Source organism: Bos javanicus, chromosome 2, assembly GCF_032452875.1.
Source record: "Bos javanicus breed banteng chromosome 2, ARS-OSU_banteng_1.0, whole genome shotgun sequence".
Classification (NCBI taxonomy): domain Eukaryota; kingdom Metazoa; phylum Chordata; class Mammalia; order Artiodactyla; family Bovidae; genus Bos; species Bos javanicus.
In genome coordinates this window covers 27,356,583-27,368,607 of record NC_083869.1, presented here as the reverse complement: position 1 = coordinate 27,368,607, position 12,025 = coordinate 27,356,583, and the positions used below count along the sequence as shown (strand labels likewise).

General features: G+C 42.0%; 1 protein-coding gene across 4 annotated transcripts in view; it reads left to right on the top strand.

Annotated features, from left to right (window-relative positions):
• Positions 1-12,025, top strand: part of NOSTRIN (nitric oxide synthase trafficking) — a 64,620-nt gene that overhangs the window by 42,523 nt on the left and 10,072 nt on the right. For all 4 annotated transcript variants that reach the window (XM_061436057.1, XM_061436048.1, XM_061436065.1 and 1 more), the window contains 4 exons: positions 2,693-2,791; positions 2,889-3,014; positions 10,207-10,315; positions 11,629-11,717. In XM_061436057.1, coding sequence (XP_061292041.1) covers positions 2,693-2,791; positions 2,889-3,014; positions 10,207-10,315; positions 11,629-11,717 — 423 coding nt within the window. The remainder of the gene's footprint in view (positions 1-2,692; positions 2,792-2,888; positions 3,015-10,206; positions 10,316-11,628; positions 11,718-12,025) is intronic.

Sequence of the window (12,025 nt, the reverse complement as noted above, 5' to 3'; positions counted from 1 at the left end):
TAAACTATAAGAGCTGATTTCCGGATCTTTTTCTATAATGTAAAGACTCTTTCTTTCTGAAGCCGGTCTCACTTGCCGTCCAAGACATTGAGCAGAGTTTATTTTACATATTTGTTAGAGGAGGCATATAGTTTGTACCCTGTGAAGAAGCATTTACATTTACTAGGCTACTCTTCAGAGAATGCAATGGCACCCCACTCCAGTACTCTTGCCTGGAAAATCCCATGGACAGAGGAGCCTGGTAGGCTGCAGTCCATGGGGTCGCTGGGAGGCGGACACGACTGAGCGACTTCACTTTCACTTTTCACTTAGATGCATTGAAGGAAATGGCAACCCACTCCAGTGTTCTTGCTGGAGAATCCCAGGGACAGTGGAGCCTGGTGGGCTGCCGTCTCTGGGGTCGCACAGAGTTGGACACGACTAAAGCGACTTAGCAGCAGCAGCAGCAGCAGGCTACTCTTCTGGGTCTTTAATCCTGTATCTGGGAGACAGAGGGCACATTCAAATGGCTGGTACTTGAGATTTTGGAGAAAGACTCAGGAGACCAACAGCAGAAACAAAAGGTATTTCATTCCCATTGACTTACAAAAATTGTGCGGATTCTGACTAGACAAGGGAGATGGCCTTGGGGAGCAGCGCTCCAGGCTTCCCAATTCAAAAGTCAAGACACTTGGCACAGGATCAAAGTTTGCATGTGGTTGACATAGCTGTTTACAGTTACTGCAGCCTTTTACCACTTGCATTTAATAGTAGCATTAAAATGACTGTATACTAGTAAAGTGTGGTGTGTCCAGACAGCAGAACATTATTCATCCTTAAAAGGAAGGAAATTCTGACCCAGGGTACAACAAGGATGAAAATCTTGAAGATTTTATGCTAAGTGAAATAAACCAGACACAAAAGGACAAATATTGTATGATTCCTCTTAGATGAGACACTTAGGATAGTTTCAGATTCACAGAAGACCGCAAGTGGAATTGTGGCTGCTGGGATGATGAGGGGAAGGAGAACGGGGAGTTATTGTTTAATGGGCACAGAGTTGCAGTTTTGCAAGATGAAAAAAATTCTGGATATGGATAGTGGTAGTGGTTGCACAATGATTTGAATGGACTTAATGACACTGAACTGAACACTTGAAAGTGTTGAAAATGGTAAGCTTTATGCAACATTACACAATTTTTTTTTAAATTTAATGACTATATATCATAGGTGAAATAACAACAGGATATGAATGCAGCCTACATACAGGGATATAAAGGAACACTGTATTGGACAGGCCAGTGGCTCCTGCAGGTGTGCTGAGAAGCAGGATGAGAGAAGCCAGTGGCCGCTGTGATGTCCCTGCATCCCCACTCCACCTAAGGCCTTGAATACAGCCCACCCCTCTTACTTCTTTGGTAATGTTAGCCACTGATTTGCCCAGGACAGCGTTCTTCCTCATGAAGGACTCTTGCTGAGTGCTCTTTACTATGGGAAGGGGTGAGGTAGAATGGCAGGTATGAGATGAACCGGCCCAGCCTCTGGATAATAAGGGAAAGCCCAGGCCTTGTCCTTACAGAAACAGAATGAGACATTATGTCTCGGACACCTGCCACCTCTGTCAAACCCACAGTTTCTGGGCACATACCCAGCAGCCTCCTGCAGTCCCCAACATAGCCTAGGAATCCCCAGGGTATATTCCACTTGACCCAGCCTTCTCTGAACTTCTCTATTTCCTCAAAACAAGCAGTCTGCAACTTGGCTCCCAGTGAGTGACAAGAGCCTGATAAATAATTTTTTCTAAAATGTTAATGGCTGACAAGCCAAATGTGACCTCCCTAATTTCATTTATTCTTCCTAGTTAAAAAAACAAACCAACTAAAACTCCAAGAGTGGAATTTTTTCATCCCCCACAAAATGAGAAGGCTGTATCCCTACCTTCAAAGAGTAGTCTCTGAACCCCCAGGCCAGGAAAATGACTTGGTCAGACTTTAAGGTTCTGCTCTCATCACATAAGCTTCCTTAAGAAGAGAATTTGCATCTCATCTTCATTGTCCCTGCAAAGACTAACAGAATGCCTTGTATGCGCTGCAAACAATTCTAGAAATATTTAGTGTCTGACTGCATTTCCTAAATACAGAAGGGCTTTTACTGGGCTTCATTCTTTTTCTGGAACGCACAAATGATTTCAAATGATTCCTTTCTCCCCCTTCTTTGTGAACATCAGGTAACCTATGGCATCCACCTGTGTGCCTTTTGGCCTAGAAAAGACGGTGAAAGTATGAGAGTGAAATCAATCCTGCATGTGTGCGTGCGCAGTCATGTCCAGCTCTTTGCAACCCTGTGGACTGTAGCCCACCAGACTCCTCTGTCCATGGGATTCTCCAGGCAAGAATACTGGAGTGGGTTGCCATGCCCTCCTCCAGGGCATCTTCCCGACCCAGGAATCAAACCCACATCTCCTGCATCTCTTGCATTGCCATGGATTCTTTACCCCTGAGCCACCAGGGAAGCTGAAATTAATCCTAGTGGAGGATAGACAGACACCAAATCCATTCCCATCCTGGGAACCTAACCCCTCTGCAGTTTGGATCAAGAGGCACAAACAGGACGGCTCATTCAGACTTTCTTCAGTGTGTTAGTGCTTGGTGGGCGCCTTTAGTTTTGTAAAAATAACAGTGGGCTGATGTAATTTCATTTTTTATCCTTTCAGAGCATCCTGGAGCTGGAGAAGGAAAGAATTCAACTCTTATGTAATAACTTAAACCAGTACTCCCAACATATTTCTGTTTTTGGCCAAACCTTGACCACAGTGAGTAGTAGAGAATTTGCCGTCTCTGGTGTGCGTGGTAAGAACTGGCAGGAAACATGTCTTCTGCAACCTTGTTCTGCTTTCCTTGGCCTTGCAGTGCCACACACAGATTCACTGTGCCATCAGCAAGATAGACATCGAAAAAGATATCCAGGCTCTCATGGAAGAAACCACAGTCTCATCTACAGAAAATAAATCCGAGTTCCTATTAACTGACTACTTTGTAAGTATGGATGGAAGGAGGCTTCATTTGTGGGGAACCTTAGTCTCATACTGAGGGGTTCATTTTTTAAAAAATTGAGAGCAATTGTAAAAGAAACATTGTTTTGTAAATTAAAATATTGACTTTTTATAGTCTGCATAAGTTTAAAAACTGTGGTTTACAGATGGAGTGATGAAAATATGTCTTCAGTATTCTCTGCCAGGGAAGAAAGTCAAAGAGGATCTTGCTTCATTTTTGAAGCAAATATTTAATTTTTTTTAATTAAAAAAATTAATTTTCATTGGAGCATAATTGATCAGCACTGTTGTGTTGGTTTCAAGTGTACAGCAAAGTGACTTAGTCATACAAATACATGTATCTATTCTTTTTCAAATTCTTTTCCCATTTAGGTTATTACAGAGTATTGATCAGAGCTCCCCGTGAAAGACAAAGTAAATTAGCAATAGCAATGTCTGTTCAAAGCAGAAACAAAGATAGAGATGAAAGTGGGAAGGGAGATTTGATTATATGGGGAAAGTACTTTTTTCCTTCCAAACAGTGTAAGTGATCCCTGAGATGAGGCAATGTACAATAAAATACATCTATTACTTTCTTGTGAAAATACCTCTGTAAGCTAACCTGTCAATAAAATAAGGGTCATTCTCCTTGAAAATTTGACTAAGGTCCTATTGAAACATAATGAAGCAGCCACAATGGTTTATCTTTAATTGACGTGCCCATGGGAAATTTTGGTTTCTATGTCATTTGAGTGCACCAGAACTAATGACTATGTATGTTGTCTAAGAGAATGGACTGATTCTCCAACTGGGAGAATAAGATTGTCCTAACACCCTTAATATTCTTGATGCTTTTCAATTGTGCTAGAGAAGGCTCTTGAGTCCCTTGGACTACAAAGAGATCAAACCAGTCAATCCTAAAGGAAATCAACCCTGAATATTCATTGGAAAGACTGAGCTGAAGCTGAAGCTCCAATACTTTGACCATCTGATGTGAAGAGCCAACTCATTGGAAAAGACCCTGAATCTTTCCCTGCTGGGAAAGATTGAGGGTAGGAGGAGAGGAGGGGGAGAATGAGATGGTTGGATAGCATCACCGATTCAAAGGACATGAACTTGGGCAAACACCGGGAGATAATGAGGGACAGGGAGGCCTGGTGTCCTGCAGTTCTTGAGACAGAAAAAAGTCAGACACGACTTAGTGACTGAACAACAGCAACAATATTTTTAAAGCAAAACACCTCCAAAATCTAACTTGGTAGTCATTAGCAGTAAGTATAGACTGGGTTTTATCGAGTGCTGCAAAATTCACATGGACTAGGGTAAGACAGTGAAGAGGAACTAAAAAGCCTCTTGATGAAAGTGAAAGAGGAGAGTGAAAAAGTTGGATTAAAGCTCAACATTCAGAAAATTAAGATCATGGCATCTGGTCCCATCACTTCATGGCAAATAGATGGAAAAAGAGTAGAAACAGTGTCAGACTTTATTTCTTTGGGCACCAAAATCACTGCAGATGGTGACTGCAGCCATGAAATTAAAAGATGTTTACTCCTTGGAAGGAAAGTTATGACCAACCTAGATAGCATATTCAAAAGCAGAGACATTAGTTTGCCAACAAAGGTCTGTCTAGTCAAGGCTATGGTTTTTCCAGTGGTCATGTATGGATGTGAAAGTTGGACTGTGAAGAAAGCTGAGTGCTGAAGAATTGATGCTTTTGAACTGTGGTGTGGGAGAAGATCCTTGAGAGTCCCTTGAACTGCAAGGAGATCCAACCAGTTCATTCTAAAGGAGATCAGTCCTGGGTCTTCTTTGGAAGGACTGATGTTGAAGCTGAAACTCCAATACTTTGGCCACCTCATGCGAAGAGTTGACTCATTGGAAAAGACTCTGATGCTGGGAGGGATTGGGGGCAGGAGGAGAAGGGGACGACAGAGGATAAGATGGCTGGATGGCATCACCAACTCGATGGATATGAGTTTGGGTGAACTCTGGGAGTTGGTGATGGACAGGGAGGCCTGGCGTGCTGCGATTCATGGGGTCGCAAAGAGTCGGATAGGACTGAGCAACTGAACTGAACTGAGGGTAACACAGGAAAACAATCTGAGTGTAAATATTGAACGGCTGGTGATTAGTGTGAAAAATATTTGTAAGTTTACTGTAAAGGCCATGTTCAAAAGATTGTATCAATGGTTTAAATGCCACCTCTGGTATTGATTTTCTTTCTGACAAATTTTTGGAAAAGAAGAACAAATTTAACAAAGTTAATGATGGCAGTCTACTCTATCTCAAGTTGACCCAGTAGTAATCTATCCCTGGAAATATATTCACAAACAGTAGACATCCCCAAAGAAACCAAATGAAGTCTTGGACTAACATGGAATTCAGATTATAATGTGCATTCCTCCAGCAAGAAAGGGCTGACGGTTGGACTGAGGCATCCTTGCACTTGGTAAATTCAGAGCCCACCTGCGGAGGTAACATCGGCTTGGGCCTCAGCCTCGGGCAGCTGTGTGATGGAGTGGACTGGTGGAGACTGGGGAGCCACAGGAGTTGGCTTTCAGGAGTAATTACTTACTAGCTATTTAGTCTTGGGCCTTCATTTATTTCTGAGTATCACAGGTAAAATGGGGAAAATAAAGCCAATTCAATAAAGTTGTTATAAGAATCACATGAATGAAAGGTACAAAAAAAAATTATATAGTACACAGCATATTGATATTTCTTCCAGCAATCTTGATTCCAGTTTGTGCTTCCTCCAGCCCAGCGTTTCTCGTGATGTACTCTGCATAGAAGTTAAATAAGCAGGGTGACCATATACAGCCTTCACGTACTCCTTTTGCTATTTGGAACCAGTCTGTTGTTCCATGTCCAGTTCTAACTGTTGCTTCCTGACCTGCATATAGGTTTCTCAAGAGGCAGGTCAGGTGGTCTGGTATTCCCATCTCTTGAAGAATTTTCCACAGTTTATTGTGATCCACACAGTCAAAGACTTTGGCATAGTTAATAAAGCAGAAATAGATGTTTTTCTGGAACTCTCTTGCTTTTTTGATGACCCAGCGGATGTTGGCAATGTGATCTGTGGTTCCTCTGCCTTTTCTAAAACCAGCTTGAACATCTGGAAGTTCATGGTTCATGTATTGCTGAAGCCTGTCTTGGAGAATTTTGACCATTACTTTACTAGCGTGTGAGATGAGTGCAATTGTGCGGTAGTATGAGCATTCTTTGGCATTGCCTTTCTTTGGGATTGGAATGAAAACTGACCTTTTCCAGTCCTGTGGCCACTGCTGAGTTTTCCAAATTTGCTGGCATATTGAGTGCAGCACTTTCACAGCATCGTATTATAGGATTTGAAATAGCTCAACTGGAATTCCATCACCTCCACTAGCTTTGTTCATAATGATGTTTCCTAAGGCCCACATGACTTCACATTCCAGGATGTCCAGGATATCAATAACCTCAGATAAGCAGATGACACCACCCTTATGGCAGAAAGTGAAGAAGAACTAAAGAGCCTCTTGATGAAAGTGAAAGAGGAGAGTGAAAAAGTTGGCTTAGAGCTCAACATTCAAAAAACTAAGATCATGGCATCTGGTCCCATCACTTCATGGCAAATAGATGGGGAAACAGTGGAAACAGTGGCTGACTATTTTTCTGGGCTCCAAAATCACTGCAGATGGTGATTGTAGCCATGAAATTAAAAGATGCTTACTCCTTGGAAGGAAAGTTATGACCAACCTAGATAGCATATTAAAAAGCAGAGACATTACTTTGTCAACAAAGGTCCATCTATTCAAGGCTATGGTTTTTCCAGTGGTATGTATGGATGTGAGAGTTGGACTATAAAGAAAGCTGAACGCAGAAGAATTGATGTTTTTGAACTGTAGTGTTGGAGAAGATTCTTGAGAGTCCCTTGGACTGCAAGGACATCCAACCAGTCCATCCTAAAGGAAATCCTGGGTGTTCATTGGAAGGACTGATGTTGAAGCTGAAATTCCAATACTTAGGCCACCTGATGAGAAGAGCTGACTCATTTGAAAAGACCCTGATGTTGGGCAAGATGGAGGGCAGGAGGAGACGGGGACAACAGAGGATGAGATGGTTGGATGGCATCACCGACACAGTGGACATGGGTTTGGGTGGACTCCGGGAGTTGGTGATGGACAGGGAGGCCTGGCGTTCTGCAGTTCATGGGGTTGAAAATAGTTGGACATGACTGAGTGACTGAACTGAACTGAACACAGCATATAGATTAAATACTTTAATCTCATTATATTTTTATAAAGGCTCTTACAGTATTCTCTTTGCTCTAAATTGTCATGCTTCCCTTTCTTCAGGACAATCTTTCTAAAGCTAATCTCTCCACCAATATTCAGGGTCCCAGTCTTTCTCCTTCCTTTTCAGATAAGTCCTGACTCCTCCACTTCCATCTTCAGTCATCTGTTTTCCCTCTTTCTCCAAGATTTCTGTCTCTACTGCATTCATGATCAGCCACCACCCCACCAGGCCTAACACCTTTTTGTTTTTGCACACAAAGGTTTTAATCATTTTAAGTTGCATATCACTATACGACATTTGCTCTTTGACTTGTTACTAGGCATTTACACTGTGTCCTAACATCTTTATTCTTTCAGTTCTGGAAATAATGCTTATGAAAGCTCTTACATAGTTAATAGTTCTCAATCTACATGATAAAATTTCCACTTCAGCCCTCAAATCTGACCTAAACTACTTAGATAACTTTTTTCTTCCACTATATTTGCTCAAGCAACTGGTATGTTTATTTTTTATTTCACACAAATCCTCCCTCTATCCTTTGCTTGTGCCATTCCTCCTGCAAGGAGTAACTTCGGCCCTCCTTCCCCTCAACTGAAAGGTCCTGGTTAAATCAGCTAGTCTTTGCTTGTGTCATTCCTCCTGCAAGGAGTAACTTCTGCCCTCCTTCCCCTCAACCGAAAGGTCCTGGTTAAATCAGCTAGTCTTCTTAAAGCTTTCATGCCTCTGACCCTGGTAAGCCATGCACTTCTATGAAATAGCTATAGTAACATTCATTTTCCAAGGGTAATTTTTTCTGTTAAAGTAAGTTCTTGGCTATATACTTATCAGTTGTGAAGAAGATGTCTTCTTATTAAGCAGGTCTAGAAAAGTAAACCTATCTGTGGAAAACCAAAGATTATCCTGGCTGTCTGGGGAGGCCTTACAAATAGCTGTGAAAAGAAGAGAAGCGAAAAGCAAAGGAGAAAAGGAAAGATATAAACATCTGAATGCAGAGTTCCAAAGAATACCAAGAAGAGATAAGAAAGCCTTCTTCAGCGATCAATGCAAAGAAATAGAGGAAAACAACAGAATGGGAAAGACTAGGGATCTCTTCAAGAAAATCAGAGATCCCAAAGGAATATTTCATGCAAAGATGAGCTTGATAAAAGACAGAAATGGTATGGACCTAACAGAAGCAGAAGATATTAAGAAGAGATGGCAAGAATACACAGAAGAACTGTACAAAAAAGATCTTCACAACTCAGATAATCACGATAGTGTGATCACTCACCTAGAGACAGACATCCTGGAATGTGAAGTCAAGTGGGCCTTAGAAAGCATCACTACGAACAAAGCTAGTGGAGGTGATGGAATTCCAGTTGAGTTATTTCAAATCCTGAAGGATGATGCTGTGAAAGTGCTGCACTCAATATGCCAGCAAATTTTGAAAACTCAGCAGTGGCCACAGGACTGGAAAAGGTCAGTTTTCATTCCAATCCCAAAGAAAGGCAATGCCAAAGAATGCTCATACTACCGCACAATTGCACTCATCTCACACGCTAGTAAAGTAATGCTCAAAATTCTCCAAGCCAGGCTTCAGCAATATGTGAACCGTGAACTTCCTGATGTTCAAACTGGTTTTAGAAAAGGCAGAGGAACCAGAGATCAAATTGCCAACATCCACTGGATCATCGAAAAAGCAAGAGAGTTCCAGAAAAACATCTATTTCTGCTTTATTGACTATGCCAAAGCCTTTGACTGTGTGGATCACAATAAACTGTGGAAAATTCTTCAAGAGATGGGAATACCAGACCACCTGATCTGCCTCTTGTGAAATTTGTATGCAGGTCAGGAAGCAATAGTTAGAACTGGACATGGAACAACAGACTGGTTCCAAATAGGAAAAGGAGTTCGTCAAGGCTGTATATTGTCACCCTGCTTATTTAACTTATATGCAGAGTACATCATGAGAAATGCTGGACTGAAAGAAACACAAGCTGGAATCAAGATTGCTGGGAGAAATATCAATAACCTCAGATATGCAGATGACACCACCCTTATGGCAGGAAGTGAAGAGGAACTAAAAAGCCTGTTGATGAAAGTGAAAGAGGAGAGTGAAAAAGTTGGCTTAAAGCTCAACATTCAGAAAACGAAGATCATGGCATCCAGTCCCACCACTTCATGGGAAATAGATGGGGAAACAGTGGAAACAGTGTCAGACTTTATTTTTCTGGGCTCCAAAATCACTACAGATGGTGACTGCAGCCATGAAATTAAAAGACGCTTACTACTTGGAAGGAAAGTTATGACCAACCTAGATAGCATATTCAAAAGCAGAGACATTACTTTGCCAACAAAGGTTCATCTAGTCAAGGCTATGGTTTTTCCAGTGGTCATGTATGGATGTGAGAGTTGGACTGTGAAGAAGGCTGAGCACCGAAGAATTGATGCTTTTGAACTGTGGTGTTGGAGAAGACTCTTGAGAGTCCCTTGGACTGCAAGGAGATCCAACCAGTCCATTCTGAAGGAGATCAGCCCTGGGATTTCTTTGGAACGAATGATGCTAAAGCTGAAACTCCAATACTTTGGCCACCTCATGCGAAGAGTTGACTCATTGGAAAAGACTCTGATGCTGGGAGGGATTGGGGGCATGAGGAGAAGGGGACGACAGAGGATGAGATGGCTGGATAGCATCACTGACTCGATGGACGTGAGTCTGAGTGAACTCCGGGAGTTGGTGAGGGACAGGGAGGCCTGGTGTGCTGCGATTCATGGGGTCGCAAAGAGTTGGACACGACTGAGCGACTGATCTGATCTGATTATTTTTTTTCCTTCCATTAAGTTAACTTTGAATGTAGCAGTGAAAGTCTCAGTGCAACTAGGAGTAGCAACTCTTCCTTTTTTCTACTGAAATTGTTAAACTTCCTTCTTTTTCCCTAAAGGAAGAAGATCCTAAAAATGCAATGAGTAAAGAGCGACAGACATCTTCAATAAAATCAAAACTGTTGAGACTGCAGAAAGATATTGAAAAAGCCTCACGAGACCAAGAAGGTATGTAACTATCTCTTTGATTGGCCTGGTGAGGGAAAGTATTCTATCCTGAGGTTTCATTCAGAGTTGGGGTGCTTCTGCTTTTGCTGACTGGTGCAGAGATCATCTCATTTAAAGGACCAAATGTCAGACCTAATTTGTGTGAATAAAGAAAAATTTTCTCTCAAAGGAGAGAGCAAAAAAAATTAAACATGACATTTTGGTCCATCTGTGAAATTTTTATAAGTACTATACCACCGTTTCCAGAAATGTAACGTTGTCCTTTGTTCCTGAAATTGGCTGATATGAAGGACAATTAGTTTGGATTAAAACATAGTAAACCTCCTAGGTGGTTTACTTACCAGGTGGCGCTAGTCGTAAAGAACCTGCCTGCCAATGTAGGAGACCCAGGTTCGATCCCAGGGTTGGGAAGATCCCCTGGAGAAGGAAATGGCAACCCAGGCCAGTATTCTTGCCTGGGAAAGCCCAAGGACAGAGGAACCTGGTGGGCTACAGTCCTTGGGGTCGCAGAGTCAGACAGGACTTCGCAACTAGACAACAAAACCCTCCTATGTACAAGGCTTCCATTTATTTATTTTTCCCATATTAGTTTATTATTATTCCATTGGAGGGGTGTTAATACGTGATTTTTTTTAAAATTAATTTTGTACTGAAGTATTATCGCTACACAGCACTGTCTTAGTTCTAGGTGCACAACTTAATGATTCACACTTCTATACTTTACAGAATGATCACCACTTGTTTGTTTTTTTTTTAAACCAACTCCTGAATGATGTGAAAATCGTTCAAATTAAATCCTATGCTTAGAGGTTAGGTATGTTAGAACATGAAGAAGCTCTAAAGTGCTACAGATAATGAAAACAATTTCATACTTGGGATTCTGATATGTGGAGCTTGTTTTCTGTGGACCAGAGAACACTATTGCAATGTAATACTTGATAGGAAATCCAAGAGAGCAAAATGTTTAGAAATGTAAATACCAGCAGAGGAGAGCTTAAGATCGTGGTAAAATGTTAGGGAACTGCCACAGAATGGATCTACAAGAAGGACTCAAAAGCTCATCTTGAGTTTTTCATCTTGAACAACAATCAAGACTCTTTAAGCACCAGCATTTCTCTAATATCATTAAATGAAGGTGCAGGTCACCCATTCAGTAAAATTTAGCAACAACTACATACACACACAGCTCCAGCCATTTGGGAAATGCTCCAGGAATCAGTTCTGGGCTCTGGCTCCCTCTGAGTGTAACCACCTTTAACCCCTGCCCCTCCAGGACTGAGCAATGGTGACTGGCAGTGTGATTTCACTTGCAGGCTTGGAACGAATGCTGAGAGCCTACTCCAGCCACTCCTCCTTCTCAGACTCAGAGAGCGAAAAAAGCACAGCAGCCTTAATGGACGAGGTAAATATTTGCAGAGCGCAGTTTGGTAGATTTAATGATGAAGGAGCTATTTGGGGCACGCCTGTGTTCTGGCCCATTTGACCTCTGCCTTTCCTTTCTCATGACACAGAAAAGTCTAGTCAGAGCTTGTACGGTCAGCTCCTTGACAAGTGGTTTGAGGAATCTGGAAATATCCAGCTACTTAGAGATGTTTGCTTTAGTGTCCTCCCCGGGAAGCGGGGGGAGGGAGGGGGGAATGTGCCTAAAATAAAAAACCTTCCCCCTGCCCCCAGAATAGAATCACTCAGTCAAGGTCTAAAAATCATGTG